At 37.3% G+C, this 21,470-nt stretch overlaps 3 protein-coding genes and 1 long non-coding RNA gene across 4 annotated transcripts; all 4 read left to right on the forward strand.

The window, feature by feature from the left end:
* The first annotated feature begins 817 nt into the window (after positions 1–817).
* Positions 818–5,003, forward strand: LOC114533565. The gene is made up of 4 exons (XM_028555106.1): positions 818–1,539; positions 2,260–3,149; positions 3,242–4,761; positions 4,932–5,003. The coding sequence occupies exons 1-4, from the start codon at positions 818–820 to the stop codon at positions 5,001–5,003; spliced, it is 3,204 nt and encodes a 1,067-aa protein (XP_028410907.1).
* Positions 5,004–11,960: 6,957 nt separating this feature from the next.
* LOC114533573 lies at positions 11,961–12,545 on the forward strand. Its single transcript, XM_028555118.1, has one exon. The coding sequence runs from the start codon at positions 11,961–11,963 to the stop codon at positions 12,543–12,545; it is 585 nt and encodes a 194-aa protein (XP_028410919.1).
* A 4,947-nt stretch (positions 12,546–17,492) lies between these two features.
* Positions 17,493–18,407, forward strand: LOC114533582 (trichohyalin-like). The gene is made up of 2 exons (XM_028555130.1): positions 17,493–17,530; positions 17,609–18,407. Exons 1-2 carry the CDS (start codon positions 17,493–17,495, stop codon positions 18,405–18,407), a joined length of 837 nt encoding a protein of 278 aa, XP_028410931.1.
* Positions 18,408–20,160: 1,753 nt separating this feature from the next.
* LOC114532164 lies at positions 20,161–20,621 on the forward strand. The gene is made up of 3 exons (XR_003687933.1): positions 20,161–20,235; positions 20,408–20,458; positions 20,534–20,621. It is a non-coding gene; the product is annotated as an uncharacterized LOC114532164 (long non-coding RNA).
* The last annotated feature ends 849 nt before the right edge of the window (positions 20,622–21,470 follow it).

A 21,470-nucleotide genomic window follows, 5' to 3' on the forward strand; every position in this document is an offset into this window, starting at 1 on the left:
GAGAGAAAATACTGTTTATCATTACAAAAATCATGGGAATAAATATTGACTATATCATACTCTCCCTTGACTGTATGGTGCAACTCGCTCTATATTTCATTTAGATTAGAATTTGTAGGATTGGTAGTTTATTGTATACAACAGTATTTTTTAGTTTTTAGACGCGTCTCAATGAAAGATTGTCAGTCAGCATGTTGGTCAACCAGTCTGTTCCTACTTACTTTAAAGATGAGGGGACTTTGTGTCAATGCTTATGAGAAATAATTTGTGTAAATGATCATGGCTGATAATTGAAAGGCGCGTCATTAGCGCTTATATTTGATTCTTGTTCTTGTTATATTTGATAATCAATTATGTAATTAGTATAGCTCTGTCGTAACCGGCAGTTGCTTTTGAATTTCCACCCAGTAAAAGTTTAAAAATTCCAACTGGCTTGTGTTGTTTTAATTCAGCTAAGTTGTCTCAAACTGATGGTAATGTACTCGAGTAGTGGTTACTATACTAAATGCATGAATAACTTCTAATTAAAAGCTGGGCGTGGAAAATGTCATGCGTCAAGTTAATTAGATAACAATAGAACTGAGAACACACATAAAAATAGAGAAAAAGGAGTGAGACATTCAAGAAATCAGTGAGCAATCGTGAGGAAATTTTTGGTTTTATGTAAAGTTAATTATAAACGATAGGTATACCATTGTGTGAGTTTATGAGTTCGGTATACTAGTGGTGCCGTGACCAGGATACGAGTGGATTAAAGCGACGAAAATCAATCAAACAAAGTGGTAAAATACGAAGACAAAACAGTTTATTTATCAGTATGAGCGACGAAGAAGCGAGCGAGATTACAAACGCAGGCGAGCAAAAACTCGAAGGAGATATTGAAAAAGAAATCGCTAAGTTAAAGTATTTCTTAGAAGAAACAAATGAAATTATTGAAGCGAAAGATTACGATGAAATGGAAGCCATATACAATCGCGCTGGGAAAATAATTGTCAAAATATCAGAGCTTATTTCGCAAGCAGAAGAGTTGAAAATCGATAACGGAAAAACAACACGTACAGTCAGACAGTGGAAAAAGGAAACAAAGTCTAAATATTCAGAGCTGATCGTAGACAACGAGAAAATTGCACAACAACTAAAGGAAAAACAAGAAAAGGCTCAAGACGAAGCAGAATTGCGACGATTAGAATTAAAAGATAAACAATTTCAACAAGAAGAACGATGGCGGGCTGAAATTCGAGAAGCACAAGAGGATCGCGAACGACATTTATGGCAAGAAAAGCACGAAGCTGAATTACGCATGACGCAGAGAAAGATAGAAATGGAACAGACCGCTCGTTCATCTACAGCGAAATTACCAAAGTTGAAAATAACACCGTTTAATGGAACTCCCACAGATTGGGTGCGGTTTGAGAATATGTTTCTAACACTTGTTCATGAAAAAGCGAGTACAGCCGAAGAAAAATACGGGTTTTTATTGGAAATGGTGAGCCCAAAGGTGAGGGAAAAGATTGCTAATTTGAAACCGGGTGAAGTTGGTTACAAGATTGCATGGGAAAGATTAAAAAGCGAGTATGGTCACCCCAAACATGTTATCAACGCCCATATGGATGCAATAATTAACTTAACTCCAGTGAGAGGGCATAATTATGAAAAGGTGCAAGATTTCTATGAGAAATTAAGCAAGAATTTCGATGCAATTCAAACTCTGGGAGACGGTGAAAAACTTTCCGGATTTGTTATGACCACTATCAACAAGTTGCCACACATAAAAGCCGACTTGGTTCGAGCAGATGATGACTGGGAAGAATGGTCCATGGAAGTACTATTACTAAATTTGCAAAAGTGGCTTCGACGAAATAAAGTGGAAGATGCGAGCAATCAGAAAGAAACCAGATACAAGAAACCAGAAGGACACTGGTATCAAAAGTCATCCGGACCCCCAAAACCTCACTGTGTTTTTTGTTCGAATAATGAACACTGGAGTGATCAATGCAAAACAGTGAAACGATTAGCAGACCGAAAGAAATTCTTTGCTGAGAAGAATCTGTGTTTTAACTGTGGTCGCACTGGGCACAGGGGAAATCAATGTCGAAGTCGTGGTTGCCTGAAGTGTAAGGCCAGACATCACACAAGCCTGTGTGATAAGAATGAAGATGACCAGGAGAACAAGTTAGTAACTGGATTTACCACTATAACTGAGGAGAAATCGCTTCCAGCCATTGTACCTGTCAAGATAAAGGGACAAACCCTGTGGGCATATCTCGACACTGGCTCAGGTCGAGACTTTATTTCACGCGAGGCTGTAAAGAAACTCAATTTGAATCCAACACATCACGAATCCCACGAGATTGTAACCGTGACTGGCACCTCGACTCAAGCCATGCCTATTTTCCAAACAACCATAAATTCTCTTGATGGGAAAGTACATGAAGATATTGAATTGACCGGTTCCAGACTCCAAAATTTCACCACAGTTAAAAGACCAGATATGAACGAACTCAAGAAGAAATACACCCATATGCAAGACAAAGGATTTTACATGACCAGCGATGGAGAACATCCAATTCATATCATACTCGGTGATGGCACATACAGCAGAATTCGAACTGAGAAAGTTTACAAAGGTAATCCTGGAGATCCCTTGGTGGAAGAGACAACATTCGGATGGGTTGTTCATGGTGGTGAGAATTATTCGAGCGATGCCTGTATGTACACTAGAGAGGTTAACGATTACGAACAGTTATATAGTCTTGATGTTCTCAGAGTTGAAGATCGGGGTGAAAATGACCAAATGCAAGTGCTTGCTGAGTTTCGAGAGAACATAACTAGACAAGATGATGGCAGATACAAAGTCAGCATACCATGGATTCCAGGGAGTAAGTTAACAACCACAAACGAACAGCAAAGCAGAAGACGACTGAGCAACGTGAACAAAAAGTTGGCGAAAGATGAAAACCTGAAGCAAGAGTATGAGAAGATTATCGAGGATCAGTTAGCAAGCGGTGTGATTGAGAAAGCCCCGGACGAGCCATCAGGAGAGCGAGTGTACTACATGCCACATAAGCCAGTCGTAAGGCAAGATGCATCAACTACCAAAGTGCGAATGGTTTTTGACGCGAGCTCCAAACCCCATCCACTGGCATCCAGTATCAATAATTGTATGTTTGGGCCTTCCCTCCAACCGCTGTTTGGGATATCATGGTACGAGCAAGAATGTCGTCAAATCTGCTTCTTGCAGACATTCAGAAAGCTTTCTTGCAGATAGCAATCAAAGAAGAAGACAGAGATGCTTTCAGATTTCTCTTTGATCGCGACGAGAAAGAGGAACATTTTCGGTTCGCGAGAGTTCCATTTGGGGTTGAAGCCAGTCCATTCTTACTTGGTGCGACATTGGAATACCACTACGACCAGCAATCACCAGAATTAGAGGAAACAGTGACTGCCCTTAGAGAAAACACGTATGTGGACAATATTATGCAAACGGGAAGTGACATTGATAAGTTGGAGAAGTTCAAGAAAGAAAGTCAAGTTGTTCTTGAGAGTGCAAGATTACCAATTCACAAGTGGGAGTCGAACATCGAGGCATTAGAGGATGAGAACATGCAAAATCCTAGCAAAATTCTTGGTCATGTATGGGACAAGCGAGCAGATACTCTGGAAATACAAGTACCAGCATTACCGGAGACTAAATCAGTTACGAAACGAAGTATCTTGAGTCAGCTTGGCAAAGTGTACGATCCATTGGGAATAATATCACCCACGATGGCCGAAGGAAAACACATTTATAGAGAGGCTTGTGAAGAGAAAAAAGGATGGAATGCTGAAGTTTCGCCAGAATTGAAGAAACAGTGGCACAAATGGAACAAACAACTAAAGAACGTGGAAGTACCGAGGAGCTTAACAGGGAATTCAAAAGAAACGAAGGCTATAGAACTCCACGTGTTCGCCGACGCAAGTAACCTCGCGTGTTCGGCAGTAACCATAGCGGTAGTTGAACATTCTTCTGGAACGATCAAAGGGTTGCTTACATCGAAATCCCGGATTTCAAAAAGAAACACGTCGATACCCAGACTCGAACTCGTAGGAGCTCACATGGCTGCGAACATGGCGAAGAATTTACATAATGCTCTTAAACGACAACCTATCAAGACCATCGTGATCTGGTTAAATAGCATGGTGGTACTTTACTGGTTAACCAATCCAGGGAAACCTTGGAAGACGTTTGTTTCAAACCGAATCAAGAAGATAGCTGAGATAACCAGCGAGCTCGGTATCGTTTGGAAGTATTGCCCGTCAAAAAAGAATCTCGCAGATCTAGGCAGCAGAGGAGCAACCATGGAAAGATTGCAAAACGGAAGCTGGTTCAACGGTCCAGATTGGTTATTAGAAAAAGAACAATGGCCAGAACAACCAATTTTAAGAGTAACTACATCTGTCAGTCAAGAATGCAAACCGATTAAAGAGCAAGCACTGTTTACGAAAGAACGAGAGCCAGACGAATGGGACGCTTTGCTAGAAAGAAATACATACTGGCGTACACTGCGAGTAACAGCGTGGGTGTTGAGATTTCTAAACAACTGTTTGGCAAAAGTTCGTCGAAACCAGAAACAGTCGGGACCTCTTGTAAGCGAAGAAATTAGTGTCGCAAGATACGCTTGGATAAGAAGAGTACAACAAAGTGTCAACCCTGAATTACAAGCGCCTGGATGGAGAATCGTTGAAGACAAAGTAACGAAAGTTCTCAAGTGTAAAGGAAGAGTAAATGGATACGAGCCAATATACCTTGACGGAGGACTGTTCGTAGAAAAGCTAATAGCACACACACACAGCAAGATCAAGCATTTTGGTGTCGCAAATACCATGGCTGCGTTGAGAGAACAATGGTGGATACCACAACTTAGATCAAAGGTGAAAAAAATAATCAACAGTTGCAATATCTGCAAGCTGTATTCCACGAAGCCCTATGGGTCACCGCTAACGAGCAACATGCCCAGCTTTAGAACCGAAGCTAGCGAACCATTCGAAGTCACCGCACTGCATGAAAAGCGCCGTATTCCAAGGTATTCACATGTGAATACGGGTGTGAATAAAACACATATTGCAAGCGTATTCCGACATGGAATATTAGTGTGAATACGGCATCGTATTCTTCAGTATTCTAAGTGTGAATACGCCGTGAATATGCCGCGTATTCTGACCAATATTCACACTTGGAATATCTCACTTCTCACTTAATCCGTGTTTCCACAAAATAAATTCATCAGCTGACATTTTTAAACTTTATTTTGAATGCTGAAAAATTGAAGTGGAATTTTATAAATAATTTGGCGCAAAAACCAAAAAGCGCGCTTTCGAGTTTAATAAACATTGAACGAGGAGATCGTGCGTTTGTGGCTGTAAGAAATCTTTTTGGCGCTTATAAATAAGGGAAGAGAGTGAAGGATGCCAAGGGCTTGGTAAAGTCTGGAAACTCTGGTCGCAGTTAAAGAGCATGCCGGCGAGTATTTGTATGCTACGATTCCCACGAAGTCTGATGAAGAAAATGCGCGAAATAGAAATGAGATTGCATGGCGCGATTTCCACAGCACCTTATGTTCGCTAATACGTGTAAAATGATAACGAATATTAACCGTATTTCAAGGATTTTTTATTGTTCAAAACCGAAAACGCATATACTGTTTGTGCTTAAGGGACCTCTTCGGTGAGTGACTAAATATCGTGCAGTTGAATTCAATAGCCGGCCTATAGACTATACCTATGACCATGTTGGGAGTAATCTCAACATTTTATTAACAAATTACCTGGTGATAAGAGGTTAATGGGTTATGCGTTCGCAGCCTGTGCGAATGTTTAGGCATTTATTGTCCCTCAAGTCTGTCCATTAAGGAAAATATCAATATGAACAAACATGCATAATCTTTAGGTTGCCATGTTAATTTGCATAGCAGTCATACACATTGCAATGGTAGGTTTATCCACAGTTAATGTGGTTTATCAAGGTTGATCAAATGCAATACTAAGATTTCAGTCAATTATTTAAATTTTATACAGTCCTTAACAGATCATGTACATGTGATGGGTTACAACATTTCACATTTTATAAAATATTATTGGAACATCACAAATTGTTCAAAAATATTTAGCAAAAACACAGCCTATCATGAACTTCTACTAAGCTGTTATGATTTTCAATCTTTCATCAGCTGATTGTTAATTTATAAGCAATGTTGTTTTAGTACCGGTATATATGAAACATTGCTCCTGGAGTATGTCAGAAATTATACTTAATAGTAAATTGTTGAGCAAAGCAAGTGATGTTTTTTCACTTGGTAAGATATTAAAAACTATAGGGGAGCAGATAATGAATCAGGAACTTCTTTCACTGGGTGAAAAATCCTCTTCATCTTTAGCAAAGTTAAGGCCAACTCTTTTGGGAATTTTCAATCTTGCAACCCCTGATGGCTAAAAACAATTAAAACCACCTTAAAGCAATTATTGAACAAAATACATAGCAAACTTTCTTAAGCTATAATAGATTATTATGGTATATTCTTTAAGTATTGTGATTATAATTTATGTACGGAAAAGTAATTGCAAACAAATCAGTAAACAGTCTCAGTTATAAATTATGATGAGGGCAATGTTAAAAGGCTTCACTTAAAAACACAGTCTAGCATGAACTTCTAAGCTGTTAAGATTTCTGTCTTTGGGCAGCTGGTTGTTAAGATTCCTATCTTTTGGCAACCAGTTCAATAGCTATTCTGTGGTAAATATTAGTGTAAATATAATTCATATATGCTAAAAGGAAAAATATAGGCCATTATTTTGTTAAAAAATATGTATTATATATAACTAAAAAACACAGTCTGGCTTTGATTTCTAAGCTGTTAAGATTTCTGTCTTTGGGCAGCTGATTGTTAAAACTCATTGCCGTCCGGTCGTAAACGACGCACGCAGATAATTTCGATTTTATCTGCAAGTATTTTATCAAATCAACTAGAAATTGTATTATCTTAAAGCTAAAACATTTATCTATTTGTATAAGTTTAGTTCATTTCAATAGCTTTCCTATAAGCCAAGATATTAATTGCCGATCTTGTACTTTTGAAATTGAATTTTGGAGAAGCGAAAATACGCAAAGCCTTCCAGAAATCTCGCCTAAAAACCTCCAAATGTTTGTAGCTTACATTGTGATCAATATTTCCATCTATTTTGCTTGAAATACAGTCGTTTTGGCGATTTGTAGTGGTATTTCCAACAAACGTGTTTACAAACGGAAAACCCGAAAATTTGCATATAATTATCACCATATTGGCGAAAATTTGACAAAAAATCGGAAAAATTTCGCTCCAAAAAGGCCGAATATATGTCTTCTAGGGACAATTTTACCCCAGAAATCGATTTCCGGGCTTATTTTACCCTAGGGGGTAGGCATCATTGAGTTTTTGACACCTTTCACCTCACGCGACAACCGCATGTGCGTGCGCTGAGCAACGCGTCTCGCTACAAACAATAACAAATCAGAAAAATCGATATTTTTCGAGTTTTTCTGCCCATCCTGACTTAAAAACTATCAGAAAAGATAAATAAAGCATTTCTAGTTTATCTATAACGGTTAAAATACGAAAGGATGAAAAATAACGAAATTCCAAAGGCGAGCTATATTTCCGGTTGTCATCACTTTGTAATTTGATATGATTTTGACAGCTGCACGGCGGTGTCAGGTTAACAGAAATATTTATTAATTTCCGGATTATAACAGAAACGATGGGGTTATAGTACTTTTCTCAAGCTATAATTTGGTGGTATTTTTGTGTTTTTTGCTCGCGCATTCGCGGAGTTATTAGACATTAAAAAAGTAGGACTTCTAAGTCCTAAATTAATCAGACCGGACGGGAATGAGTTAAGATTTCAATCTTTTGGCAATCAATCATTAGCTATTCTGTGACAATTATATAACAATATATATCTATAATATATAAATTTTGCCTAAAATATAAAAAACCCTCATGAAATGCACCAATGCACCTCATTTCAATGCATCTTGAAACGTCTATCTAAGGGTTGTGTTATGTTAAAGTTATGATTACAGCAGCTTTCTGAATATTTGTGGTAGGTAAGAAAGTAATGTCCCTTTTCAGTATTGGCAAACTTTTAAATTTTGTTTGTATTGAGTATGGCTTTGAAATGGCAAACATTTGTACCTACTATAATTAGTGTGTGATGGAGGTAGGATTGATGAAAACCATCATACAATTTATTTATTTACAAGCAGGTACAGTTAGCTGTGTACAAATTAGCTACAATAAACACAATCGTAATCTATTTATATTAATAAAAAAAAAAAGTGATGAGCCCAGCCGTAAAAGCGTTGGCCTCGCACTTGTTGTGTTGTGTTGTTTCAGGACTATAGTATGACATAACTCTTGTTATTATTAAATAACTTACCTGATTTTAGCGCCGCCACAAGAATTATTTTGGGGCATCGCGAACATCTTTAACAATTCAAAGTTGAACAGCTTGAACTTCTGTTGAAACCACGCATTTATATATAAGCGCCCTGGTTGAAACCAATTGACATTTGTGCCATGTTATCGTTTTGTAAACAAAGGGAACTGGACAACTTTTGCGAGGAATCATTTAAAGACATTTATTTGTTATTGTTATACGACCCACTGAGCTATATAATAATTCCTGGAGGACCGGTTCTTGACCAGAAAGTGAAGCAAAAAACATGGCGGATTTCGGCGTTTGCTGACGCCACTTGGTTCCTTTTGCTCATGGTAGATACCACTGACATACCGCGATACAAAGTGAGAAATTGAGTCCGTCTCCCTCCTGGATTTTATGAAAATATTTTCAGCTTTCCGTATATATTTTTTGTTTTTCATATAAAATGGATAAAAGTGTTTCTCTTTTCCCCTGTTCAACAAATGGAAAGGACACATAGCTTCGTGCTCTGCGTCTGACGTTGTGAATGGCGTAATTCACTTATCGGTAAGGTGAATTTTCTCAATTTGCTCTTATTTTATAACATCCAGGTAACTGAGGTAAGCCGTTTTCAACTTTTTTTACTGTAAACAATTTCGTATTTGGCCTTTCGAGTTGGACTATAGTATAAACTGGGTACCAAAGCCTCTGAAACAATAAATCCATCAAAACGTGTGGTACAAACAATAAATGCAATGTTATATACCCAAATTTTATCATTTTTTCTTAACTTGTGTGGGGAAAAAATTATATTCCTGGCAGTGTCAATCTTTTGAGTTTGGTCTATGTTGTTTTCATGATAGCAAACATCAATGCTAATAGGTAAACCATTCCCCCAGTGAGTCTACCATAGTCCCTCTTCTATTTATCCCACCCAGCATAAATTAACATGATCTGATGGTGCTAATACAAAATAATAAGATGCTGTAAACAGTGTAAATTAATTCCAACCTCTGATAGTGAGCTCTGTTAAAGCCTAGTTAATATATTATCTTGTTTAACTTGTCAAATCCAAAGTAAAATGATCAATTATCATGGCTTTTAATTTATTTTTTAGCTTCTTGCACCTTGGGAATAAATCTTGATCATATCTCCATTTTTATTTTTAGGATGAAGTTCATGCATTTTATGACTGTGCATTGTTGTTCTTCATTTCCATGTTATCTGATTTTGTTGTTGGCTGGTGGTTATACCATTTGTCATATTTATTAATTAATGAAATAAATATAAACATGCATTGACTGAGCAGTGTGTCTTCAATCTGCAGCAACTTTTGCTGTGTATTTTCTGTGTATGGTATCAACCTCCAAGAGGGCTATATTCAGGCTAATCAGTGGAGCCTATGGAAGGATAAATGTTATTCTTTACTATGACCAGGGGTCCAGGGATGCAATTAGAGAGTGCTGAAAACAGGTTTATTAAGGTACAAGTTGATGACTTGAATGAAAAGTATATTATGCAAATATGATTCTTGGTTGAAACTATATTCCTGCACTTAGTATTCGTCAGCTGCGCAGCATTTTGCCTGAGCTATGGCCTCTGTTTCTTTGGATTTTGGATTGTGCATAGATATGAAGTCTTGAAGACAGCATCACATACTGAATACTGATTACATACTTCCTGCGAAATTCATCAGTTTAGGGTTTAGTAAAGTCAAATTGTTGCCTATAAATTCCTAGTTGTCTTGCGAGGATAGTGCCAAGACATTCAAACATTTGTAAACTTTCATATTGGAATGTATAAATAACAAAATATTATTACGAAAATAAAATAATAACCTGTCAGTTCGTGTCAGTATTAAAATCTTTAGTTTGTCCACATTTTTCGATATTTAAATATATATTTGCTCCCGCACTGGCAAAAACAGCGTGTACGTATGACTTGTATTCATCTTAAAATAAAACTTTATTAGATGTCAGTGCGAAAAATATCAAAAAAACAACCAAAAAATATTTCAAAAACAAACAAGATTTCACGGCAAAAAAAATATAAAAACCAGGGGGGAGAATTGTTATTTACAAAAACCAGGGGGGAGAATACTGCTGTAGCGGGCTCATTATTGAGCCTGGTCAGTGGTAAATACTATGGCCAAAAGGAACCAAGTGGCGTCAGCAGAGCTTCTGCGGTTGCGCAGAAGGGCGAAGTCCGCCATGTTTTTTGCTTCACTTTTTGAGAAAAAAACATTAGGAGCCGGTCCTCCAGGAATTATTATATAGCTCAGTGTATACGACCTCCGAATTTCGCCATTTATTCGCAATTTCGCCGCAATTCCTTGGCGCAAAAATTGTCACTAACATGTCGAAGAGGAAATTTCCCAAAGGAAATTTCCTACGATTTCCCAACACTGAACTGTATATATTACGGATGCTTTTGACGATACAGAATCATCAACTTTCTACCCATGTGTTTACGTATCCAAGCAAAAATAAAAGTATTTTTTTATATATAACTTCTTTTACACAGGTAATTAAAGAAATTGATGGATATTTCTCTTTTTATACAGCTTTTTTACGACTTACGAGGCTACTCAGCGCTCATCGACTGAGGATATACGATACTCGACATCCCTGCGGCAGCAAAAAAATTAATCAAATAAAAATCATCGTGCGTTTGGTAACATTTATTGTCTTTATTGTCTGTCGCCTAAACAAATCAAGTGCAATTTCAATTTGTGACCGTGATGAGAAGAAATGCTGGATAACAGTTGACACCGGCATTGAACTGAAACAACCTTTGCCTATTCCGTGGTATATAAACGCATTTCCTGCAATATTTACACAATATAACTCGTTGATTACCCGTATTCATGCGTACAATCACATTTTCTATGCCGAAGTGTGAATACTAGGTCTTGAAAAATATTCACAGAGTATTCGAAGGTATTCTAGGTCAGAATACGCGGTGTGTTTTATTCACAGGTATTCACATCGGAATACCCCCAATATTCCGAGGATATTCACAGTGAATATCTGTGAATACGTGTGAATATGGACCATATTCGAACTCATATTCGCACGTATTCACCTGTGAATACGCGGTTTTTCACGCAGTGCGGCGTCGACTACGCCGGCCCGTTAAAATACAAGATCAGTAAGAGAGAAGAAGGAAAGTGCTACGTATTAATCTTCACGTGTGCGGCGTCTCGAGCGATCCACCTGGAACTAACCAAAAGCCAAGAAGCCGAGGAATTCCAACGAAAGCTCAACCAATTCATCGCTCGGAGAGGAAGACCACGGTTGCTGATATCTGACAATGCAGCGACATTCAAAACGACAGCGAAACTAATTAAAGCCATTCGAAAGAGTGAGAAATTGCACGACTTCCTAGCAGCACAAGGTATACACTGGAGATTCAACCTCGCTAAATCCCCTTGGTGGGGAGGTATCTATGAAAGGTTGATACGGGAAATAAAGAAGACCCTTTATAAGACTCTTGGACGAACGCACCTTTCATTCGAGAATTTGGAAATGGTCCTCATGGACATAGAAATTAATATGAACAATCGTCCATTAACTTATGTCGAAAGCGAAAGTGGGGAGGAAGAAGTACTAACGCCAAATGTTCTCATTCGAGGGAAAAACACTTATCTCATTAATGACGTAGAGAATGACGATGATGAGCTTACGAAGATGCAAAGGAGAATCGCCAAGGCAAAGAACAATGCTTGGAAAAGATGGCAACGAGAGTACATACACAGTTTAATGGAAAGTCAAAGAGTAAACGGAAAACCAGTTAACGCGCCAGAAGTCGGAGAAGTAGTTTTAGTCGCGGGAGAAGAAAAGAACAGAAGCGAATGGAAGAAAGGAAGGGTAGTGCGACAAGTCAAAGGAAAGGACGGAGTAGTACGAGGTGTAGTGCTTTTACACAAAGGACATACTATCGAACGACCGTTACAGTTGGTGTGTCCACTCGAAATTCGTTGCACAACGAAAATAGAACAAAGGAAGAACGAGAACAAGCAGACGGTAGAAAAGGAAAAGCAGAAACGGGGAGCAGCTATTGAAGCAAGAAAGAAAATACGCGAACTGGCAGAAACCGAGGATGCAAACTGAACAGAGAGCCTCGCAGAGATAAGTAAATGAGGAACACTTCATATTGAGTTGACATTATAAAAATTGACTAAATTTTTAGGGGAGTTGTATACTAAATGCATGAATAACTTCTAATTAAAAGCTGGGCGTGGAAAATGTCATGCGTCAAGTTAATTAGATAACAATAGAACTGAGAACACACATAAAAATAGAGAAAAAGGAGTGAGACATTCAAGAAATCAGTGAGCAATCGTGAGGAAATTTTTGGTTTTATGTAAAGTTAATTATAAACGATAGGTATACCATTGTGTGAGTTTATGAGTTCGGTATAGTTACTACTCCATAGTATGGTTACTCTGACCACTACCAAAGCTTCATACTGGGCCAACGCACGGTCCTTTGGCCATGTTTAAAATAGCCTCGTGTAAAGAATGTACTGTGCTACCATTAGGTTTTATGGGACATGTAAGGTTATTGGGGCAAGCCTGAGCGAGCTCCATAGTTTGGTGGCTAACCGAGCTCAAGCGCGATGCATTATGGTGCGTACGTGCGTATGTACATGGAACTTGTTTTTTCAGTGATTTAAATCCTACCTGTCTTTCGCCATGCACCGGCTATTTTGAAAACATTCAGTTCTACTGCTATAAAGTGATTATGCTATTGATTATAGCAATAAAGTGATTGCTATAAAGTGATTTGTCAAGACTACAGTACAGATATTTTTGTTTCTACTTTAATCAATTTCTGAGTGATCAATACAAAGCCCGGTGCTCTTGGTCTCTAAGAGTATGATTATGGACCTTATTGCAAATATTTACAACCTTGCATGTAAATATGTTTCTACTTTTGAAATTCTGATGGAAAGCCCGATTTCAATTTGATTAGGGCTGAATATTTCCAATTTTGTATTTGCCTGGTGGGGCTGGGATTTTTGTACCTCGGATTTTCGAATATTCACCCTCGGATTCTGGAAATTCCGGATTTTAATAAGTGTCTTTATGCAGGTTGTACACTGAGAACAGGACTTAAGGCAGACGTAAAAAATGATCAAAGGAGCTTTTAAGAGGACAATTAATTTATCTTATAATTTGAATGTTGTGTATTATAGAACCCACAAAGTGCGTAAACACAAGTGAATCGAATCAAATATGATTATTCCTATGTTGAATGAAACCAAATAACTTTTAAATAACTAATTTCAAAGAAATCGAAGCCATTTGGATTAAAATGTTTGTAAAACACTCAAAAGCTATCAGACCACCTAATTCTTCGCGTAATCTGAGCAATAATTTCATTGCTCTATTCCATATGATCTCCTCAGCCGTAGCTGAAGACAAAGAAACCGGCTTAATTGCGGGGGACCTTAACTGTAATTATAACAATCTAACTGATGAAAGAGAACTGAAAGATATGTTCAAGCTGAATGGTCTGAAACAATTATAAGAAACTGCCACAAGAACAACTGAATCTTCCGCGACATTAATTGTGCTTATAATTATTTACAACGCACGAACAATTCATTTCAAATAGCTTTGTCTACGAATATGGAATAAGTGATCACGATCTAACAGAATAATAAGAAAGATGAACTGTAAGAAATATGAACAAAGAAAACATGTTACACGGAATTACAAACATTTCTGTAAAGAAAGCTATAATGACGATCTGAGATCTATTCCGTGCAACTTCGCTTTAAACATGGGGACCTAAATAACTCGTGGAATTGCCTTAAGAATCTACCGAGGGTGACCAACATGCCCCAATGATTGAAAAGAAAATATCTGGAAAAATATGCCCTTGGCTAACTGCATGAATTAAAAATGCTATTCACCAGCGAGAATACATGAAGAGATCAGGTCATCTCAGACAGAGCTACTGTTGCTAATGCATTCTCTTCTGAGACTGGAAAATTTAATTTGGAAGGCATATTATTTTCGTGACCTGACACTTAAAGTTAACCCTCTGATGAAAAAGTTTTGCTTTCAAAACGCCGAAGGAGCTGATCAGATCGCGGTGCCGCTTACTAAATTAATAAACCGTAGTTTGCACTCTGGCATATTTCCCACTTCAGAAAATGGAAGCTATAATATAAAAATGGATCAAAATCGCTGCTTAATTGACAACTACCGCCCAATCTCAGTGTCGATGCATGTCTACGTTTACTTGCTTGACACTAGCCTGCATGGCAGGCGGTCCCTGAAATCGGGCAAGGCGAGGACGGCGAAAGACCGCCTGCCGGGTTTGGCTATGTATTTTAGAAACCCCGTCCACTGGTGGACGGGAATTGATGATTGGCTGCGAGTCTAATCCGCTGTCAATCACGAGTAAATATTAATTGTTAATTTGTAACGTTTAAATTTGTAGGCGTCTGGTGTTGGCGGAATTTATTGTCGATTGCGTTCGCTCCGCTCTTCTAAAACTAAATAATTTTCGAAAGTCGAAACGCGAACTGATTCTTAAACGCAAGCAAAAGATAGCGTTAAAGATTTACTCCTTGGGAAGCATGTTTTAGCCGTTCTACCTAATAGTTATGATACCGTTCTACCTTACTATAGTTTAATACATTACGTGGAAGAAAATGTTGGCGGATATAAATATAAAGCTGAGCGTAGTAGCGTTCTTGTTATTTTATCTTCACGCTGTATTACTGTATAGGAGATCAAATTATTCAAATAGGCGAAATGCTTTCGATGGAAACGTTTCAGAAGTCGCCAAGTCTCTACAGTACCGCAATATGCAATATATTTATACGATCGCGGCTAGCGCATACCTATTTACATTGAGAATTTAATTCTTTCAACTATTGAGGCTTTAGGATTCTCATATACTATTTTCAATGCCAGGAAAATTCACTGGGGAAAAAGAATTACTGATACACTCTGACACACACTGTGTATTTATAAATATATAAATAATATATGATGTACAAATTCTTTGACGATAAATAAACACGACGGAGTCAGACATCTATTCTCAGTATTCTGTCGCCTCATACACAAACAACGACAGTGGCATTTACATTTTCCGCGCAGGCTCTTCTACCTCTTGTCCTGGTTTAAACGTTCTTTGGTGTTTCCTTTGAAATCTTAAATAATTATATTAATATATCGAAAAACCAGACTTCGAATCATAAATAAACATACAGCCGGAAAATAATATATCCCAGTTATTAGTTATTGCAGTTTTGTTATTATAATATTAACTGCTCGTGGATTGGCTAATTGCGCTGGGACTGAAAAGGGGCGGTTGACAAAAAACATAGCCAAACCCGGCAGGCGGTCTTTCGCCGTCCTCGCCTTGCCCGATTTCAGGGACCGCCTGCCATGCAGGCTAGCTTGACACCGGCAGGATCATATAAACAACACTTCGTACGCGTTAATACAAAATCGCTCAATCGTTATTCGTTTATTAAACGGTTATAATGTATTACGGTACAAAAAACGTTGTGGCTTTTTAGCACAAAATGTCTTGTTCTTGTAAACTGTTCAGACTTCGATAAGAGCTTTGTCAATACTGAGATGTTCTTGTTCAAAACTAACTTATAGCGGTCTAATAGTAATTAATTCTAATATATTACACGTGTTATGAGCACGTACTAAAGAAGTCAAAGTCCACACGTGAAATAACTATCCTAAATTTACATATTTAAATAAAAACAATTTAAGATTTATTTTTGGCACTAACACTCAGTTTTACACATATTTTTAAAAGTTATTAACCAGTATGGATTTAGACCCAAAGATCAAAAAGGCATGCTGTTACAATATTGGTTGATGACATAAGTATGGCAATGATTAGAGGAATGGCAACCGAAGCTGTATTCCTAGACCTGCGAAAAGCTTTTGACACGGTACACCTCTCGTGTCTTCTTGAAAAGCTTCCTGTATATGGCATTGAGGGCTATGAACTGTTACGGTTCCAAGATTACTTATTCAAGAATTTAACCAATGCATTGGTGGCTCGCTTACAACACAACGCCACAACGAATATCAATTTACCTGTGTCGACAAACGAAGACCCGCAACCAGCGCCTACTGTATCGCCAACTTTGTCTACGGAACAACAACCACTTTCAGAAATGCAGCAGGCGCAAATTCAGTCGATCGTCTCTAGGTGTGTTGAACAAACAGCGACCGAGATAGCGTCCAACGCAGCCCGGGCTACCGTCCAAGCAGTGTTAAACTCGACGTCTTGTGCCAGTGAGAGCAACGCGGCCAACAACAGAATTCCAGTCGTCCCAGCCGAAAGCGACGCGCACGAAGGCGATAATAGACAGATTTAGATAACACAACGCGAGCTCTAAGACGACGCGAGGATTGCGTAAGATGGTGTGGACGCGCGAAAATGCTTTTTGGTTTTGTTTGCGACGTCTTGTTTGAGTTTAGGACGGAAAATCAGCATTTTCACGTCGTGAACAGGACGTCACTGTTTTCGTTTGGTCTTTTTGTCAAAAAGGTAAGTTTACTGAATTAAATTACTTTTAGGTTTAGATAGGGTTGTACTATACTCGCTTTAAAAAACTTTGTGATGTTTTCTTTTGATAAATAAGATATTTTTGTATTTTTCACGAACTGACTGCAAAATAAATATATGTACATCGTGTGGCGATGAAAATATATTTATTAATAAGCATACAAACGGCAATATATTATTATTAACTATTTATTTTTTGAAAATAACGATTATAGATATCAATTTGCTATCATTTGTAAATCAAAAAACGTTCGTGTTTAATGTGTTTTCCCACTTTAATAACATTTAAATGATTTGTGCCTTATTTACGCTTTTGAGCATTGAATTGAATTCATTGTTATGATTAATGATGCAGGGTTTTCTCGTAGAGTTAAACATTCATTGACATTATCGCCAGTACAACATAATTTTTATGATTTTCAAGTTATTTGCGTGTTTCACAGTGTGAACATGCATCATTTTTTTCATTTTAAATAGTTTTTAAAGTTTTTCGTTATGGCCGAGGACAAGGCAGAAAACTGCACCAAAAAAAGGTTAGCCACAGAATTAATGTAGCTATTCTCATTATTAAAAGGTAAAAATTCTACATTGATTTTGGTTTTCTTGCTTAGACGTGTGCTCGTGTGGAACAAGGAAAAATATTTGCTCCTTTTAAAAGAAATGGCTGCTGAAGGTGTGCTTCAGCACAAAGCAAAATCAAGGGAGAGGGGCACAAGCTGGCTCAATGTGGCAAACAAAATGGCACCTAGTTTTCCAAATGTTGAAACTACCTCACGGGCAGTAAGAGATAGATTTAAGACATTGGAAAGAAAGCATAAGTTCAAGAATGCAGAGGAAGAGAGAGGAACTGGTCTGGGTGGGGATGAATTGACAGAGGAAGAGGAGTTGTTAGAAGAGCTTATTGAAATTGGTGAGGAAACTGAGAAAAGAGTTGAAGAAGAGAATGAAGAAAAGAAAGCTTCAGTGGAAAGAGAAAGGGGGCAGGCATTGGAAATAAGGCAGAGAGCAATGGAACGGATTGGGGAAACAAGGAAACGGGAACAAGAAACAGAAGAAAAAATAAAAAAAAGAAGAAAGTCAGGAGAAACATTTGATTGGTTGAAAGAGAAAGCTGCCATGGATAGAAAGTTAAAAGAGGAAGAACTGAAAGAAAGAAGGGAAGAAAGGGAGAGCCAAAAAGAAGAAAGGGAGAGCCAAAAAGAAGAAAGAGTTATGTTTGTCCAACAGTTGAAGACAATGCAGGAAACAAATATCTCACAGCTGACACAATTCATGCACCAACAAGATCAACAGCAACATCAACAACAACAGCAATTCCACATGATGCAACAACAAATGTTAGCAATGTTCCAACATCAGCAACAACAAACACAGCTTTTAATGGATCTTTTAAAAAATGAGAAAAAATAAAGCATGTACATTGCAGCATGTAATTGATTATATATTTGTTAAACATCATAATCTAATTTTAACATAATAACATTTATTAATTGTATATTTTTACTGTATATATTTCTTTATTTATTTACAAAATATGAATTGATTAAATTTAAACCAATTCATAATTAACATTTGATATAATTTTATATGACATTGAGTTGTTAAAATTGAAACAGGAATCTGAAATATTTCAGGTATTTATTTATATTATAACTTTTGCCAAAATTGTAAATGTTGTAAGAAAGTCACCAAAAGTATTCATTCAAAGAAGGTTGTAAAAGTTCAAAATGAGTTGACACAATGTTACCATACAAACAACTACGAGCATTCTCAAGCAGGGCACAAACTACATATGTTTTGCCAATAGCACTCAAATGAATCTTCATTTGACGTTTAAAATCCACAAAACTAAAATACTTTGTGATGTTTCCAAACATCCACTCCACGCTAATTCTCACCTCACTCATCGCTTTGTTGTAAGCTGCCATCTCTGGTGTCAGATGTGCTTCCTTGAAGGGTCCTTGTAGGTGCACACCCAATGGATAGGCCGGATCACCATAGATACACAGTGGCTCATCAATCATCATTGTGGAAAGCAACACGACGTAAATTGGTCAAGACACCAGACTCATGCAGCATTGTGCTATCGTGACGCCTTCCCTCATATGGACCAGACAGATTACAAATTAAACCATTTGGGATAACAATACTTTGAAATTTTATAGCATGTATCCGCTTGTGGCCATTATAAACATAACGCTGATGGTACTTAGGTCTTGCTATTGGTCTCACAGTGCCATCCACAAATCCAAAGCAGTTCCGCAAAGGTGCACCATGCACATGGACTGCCTGGGCATAGTTGTAAAGGTTGTCAGGGGAAAGAAAATGTTGATCCCAACTTTGCAAGCGATGGTGATGAGCTTCATAAACCAAATCCAAAACTTGGCTAAAGATTAAACATAACTCAGGTGGACTGCGACCAAACCGATATGCCATGTCTGTGAACCGACAGGGATAAGCCAGTCTTTTCAATAGAATGAACAATCCTTCCAAGCCACTACAGACCGTACCTTGTCGACAAGTAATTTCCTCTGGTATATTTAAACAAGCCATAAGATACTCAACATCATTTTTCTTAAATCGTAGCTCTGTCTCACATTCAACTTCACTCCAGCTATCAAAATTAAAAGCGTCAAATTTCCAATATGGGTAAAGAGGCTTTGATTGATTGTAATCGTATAGCAATGCGAACTCTTCGCCGTCGATCACGTTTTCATCGTAAGCTAAAACTAAAGCATCCCGTACAGCTTGAAGTCCAAGCGCCATTGTAAACATATATATCTTTATGACACAGTATAAAGACATACAGTAGTGTAACTCCGTGCAAAATGCTGATTATTGCGTGTACCCACCTTTTTTACAATGAGCTTTTGAAATTAGTAAACTGCGCATGTGCAGCAAGTGAATAGAAGCATGCACCCCCCTGACTGAACATTCAAATTTCAAAAATGGCGGCTTCTTCACGATGAATACAAGGAAAAAAGCATCGCTAGAACGCTACCGAATCAGCTCATAATTATCCGATCTTGCACTAATAATTTTTCCGCTGATAATGGCTGTGAAAATATTGTAGTTGGGAAATATTTACTGGTTAATTGTGCAAGCATCTTCGCGTTTTGGATTCCGTAGGAGTGGAACTCTTTGCCGCCTTCGATAAAATGTGAGACAAAGAAGTATTCAAATTGGCGGAGTTGAGCAACAAATAATCAACTCGAAATAATTGTATATTTAAATTCAGGTAAATTGAATGTGATTTAAAAATATTGACAATCTGGATGTGAGAATCCAGTTATTTACAAATATTAAATTATATATACTATATATATTAAATTATAAATATTAAAAAATATAAATATTAATAGAACAAATATTAATATTAAATTAAATTATTTAATGCATTTGTGTTCAAGGTTTCAATATCGGGTGAATACAATAATTGGATATGCATTCCTGATTTAAAGGTGAGAGACCTTAAAATATTTTCTGTTCTTTTTTCCTTTCTTTCGTCGTTTTAATTCCCGATTTCCAAATTTCAGGACATAAAATATGCGCATCCTCACAAACAGCTTGAGCATGAATTCGCTTGGGAAATGTGGACATTCTTGCAATGAAATTCTTGGCAGAATCGAGACAAAATTTGGAACAGTCAGACCACCAAATGGCTATTCATAATTTTCGTACGATGGAAAATTGTGATTGAAACATAAATTTGGACATGTATGCTGTTTCCGAAACCAAAATCTATTGTACTATTCAGTTGCTCACATTTGATCTTGATACGATTTTGTAAACTTGATTCTTCCTGGGCCAAAGCTGTCTTAAACACAGAATACACGTAACATGGTTAATGTATTTTTAGATTAGGGTATGTAATTTTAATTATCAACCACCAAAATACATTGTATTCAAATATACACATCCATTTATTATTTAAAAAAATTTAACTACATTAATTGTTTTATCAAACTTTTACTACTATTTATGTATGAATTATCAAAGTTCCCCTTTCCCAGTGTTTCATTGGTCAAGAGCAAATCATTTGAGAGTGCATGACCAAATTAGGCTTTTAATTTACCCTTGCAATACCATCATTTAAGTCAATATAATTAGAATAAAATATTTCCTTTTATTTTTTTCCAGTATCCACACATGTTAATCAAATCTTTCAACTTTAGGCCTCCTTTATATGACCCCAGGTTGACTTGCTAGCCCGGGTCAACTAATCTACGAATAAATAAATTTGAGTACTCTATATAGGTATAGTAAAAATACTGGATCTCATTATAGGTTAAAATCTTCTTTCAATGCTCTCTTGAATAGCATGAAACTGTCAGTAGCTCTAATGTCATATGGTAGTTTGTTAAATTGTGGTGAAGTGCCCCATTATAATAAAAAGCTGATTAAATTGCTGACCCGGGTTGGCAAAAATTGTCCTCAACCCGGGTTAATGTCAACAGAAAGAAAAAATGACCA

The sequence above is a fragment of the Dendronephthya gigantea genome, unplaced genomic scaffold (assembly GCF_004324835.1).
Source record: "Dendronephthya gigantea isolate DGI-Jeju-01 unplaced genomic scaffold, DenGig_1.0 000002F, whole genome shotgun sequence".
NCBI lineage: Eukaryota > Metazoa > Cnidaria > Anthozoa > Malacalcyonacea > Nephtheidae > Dendronephthya > Dendronephthya gigantea.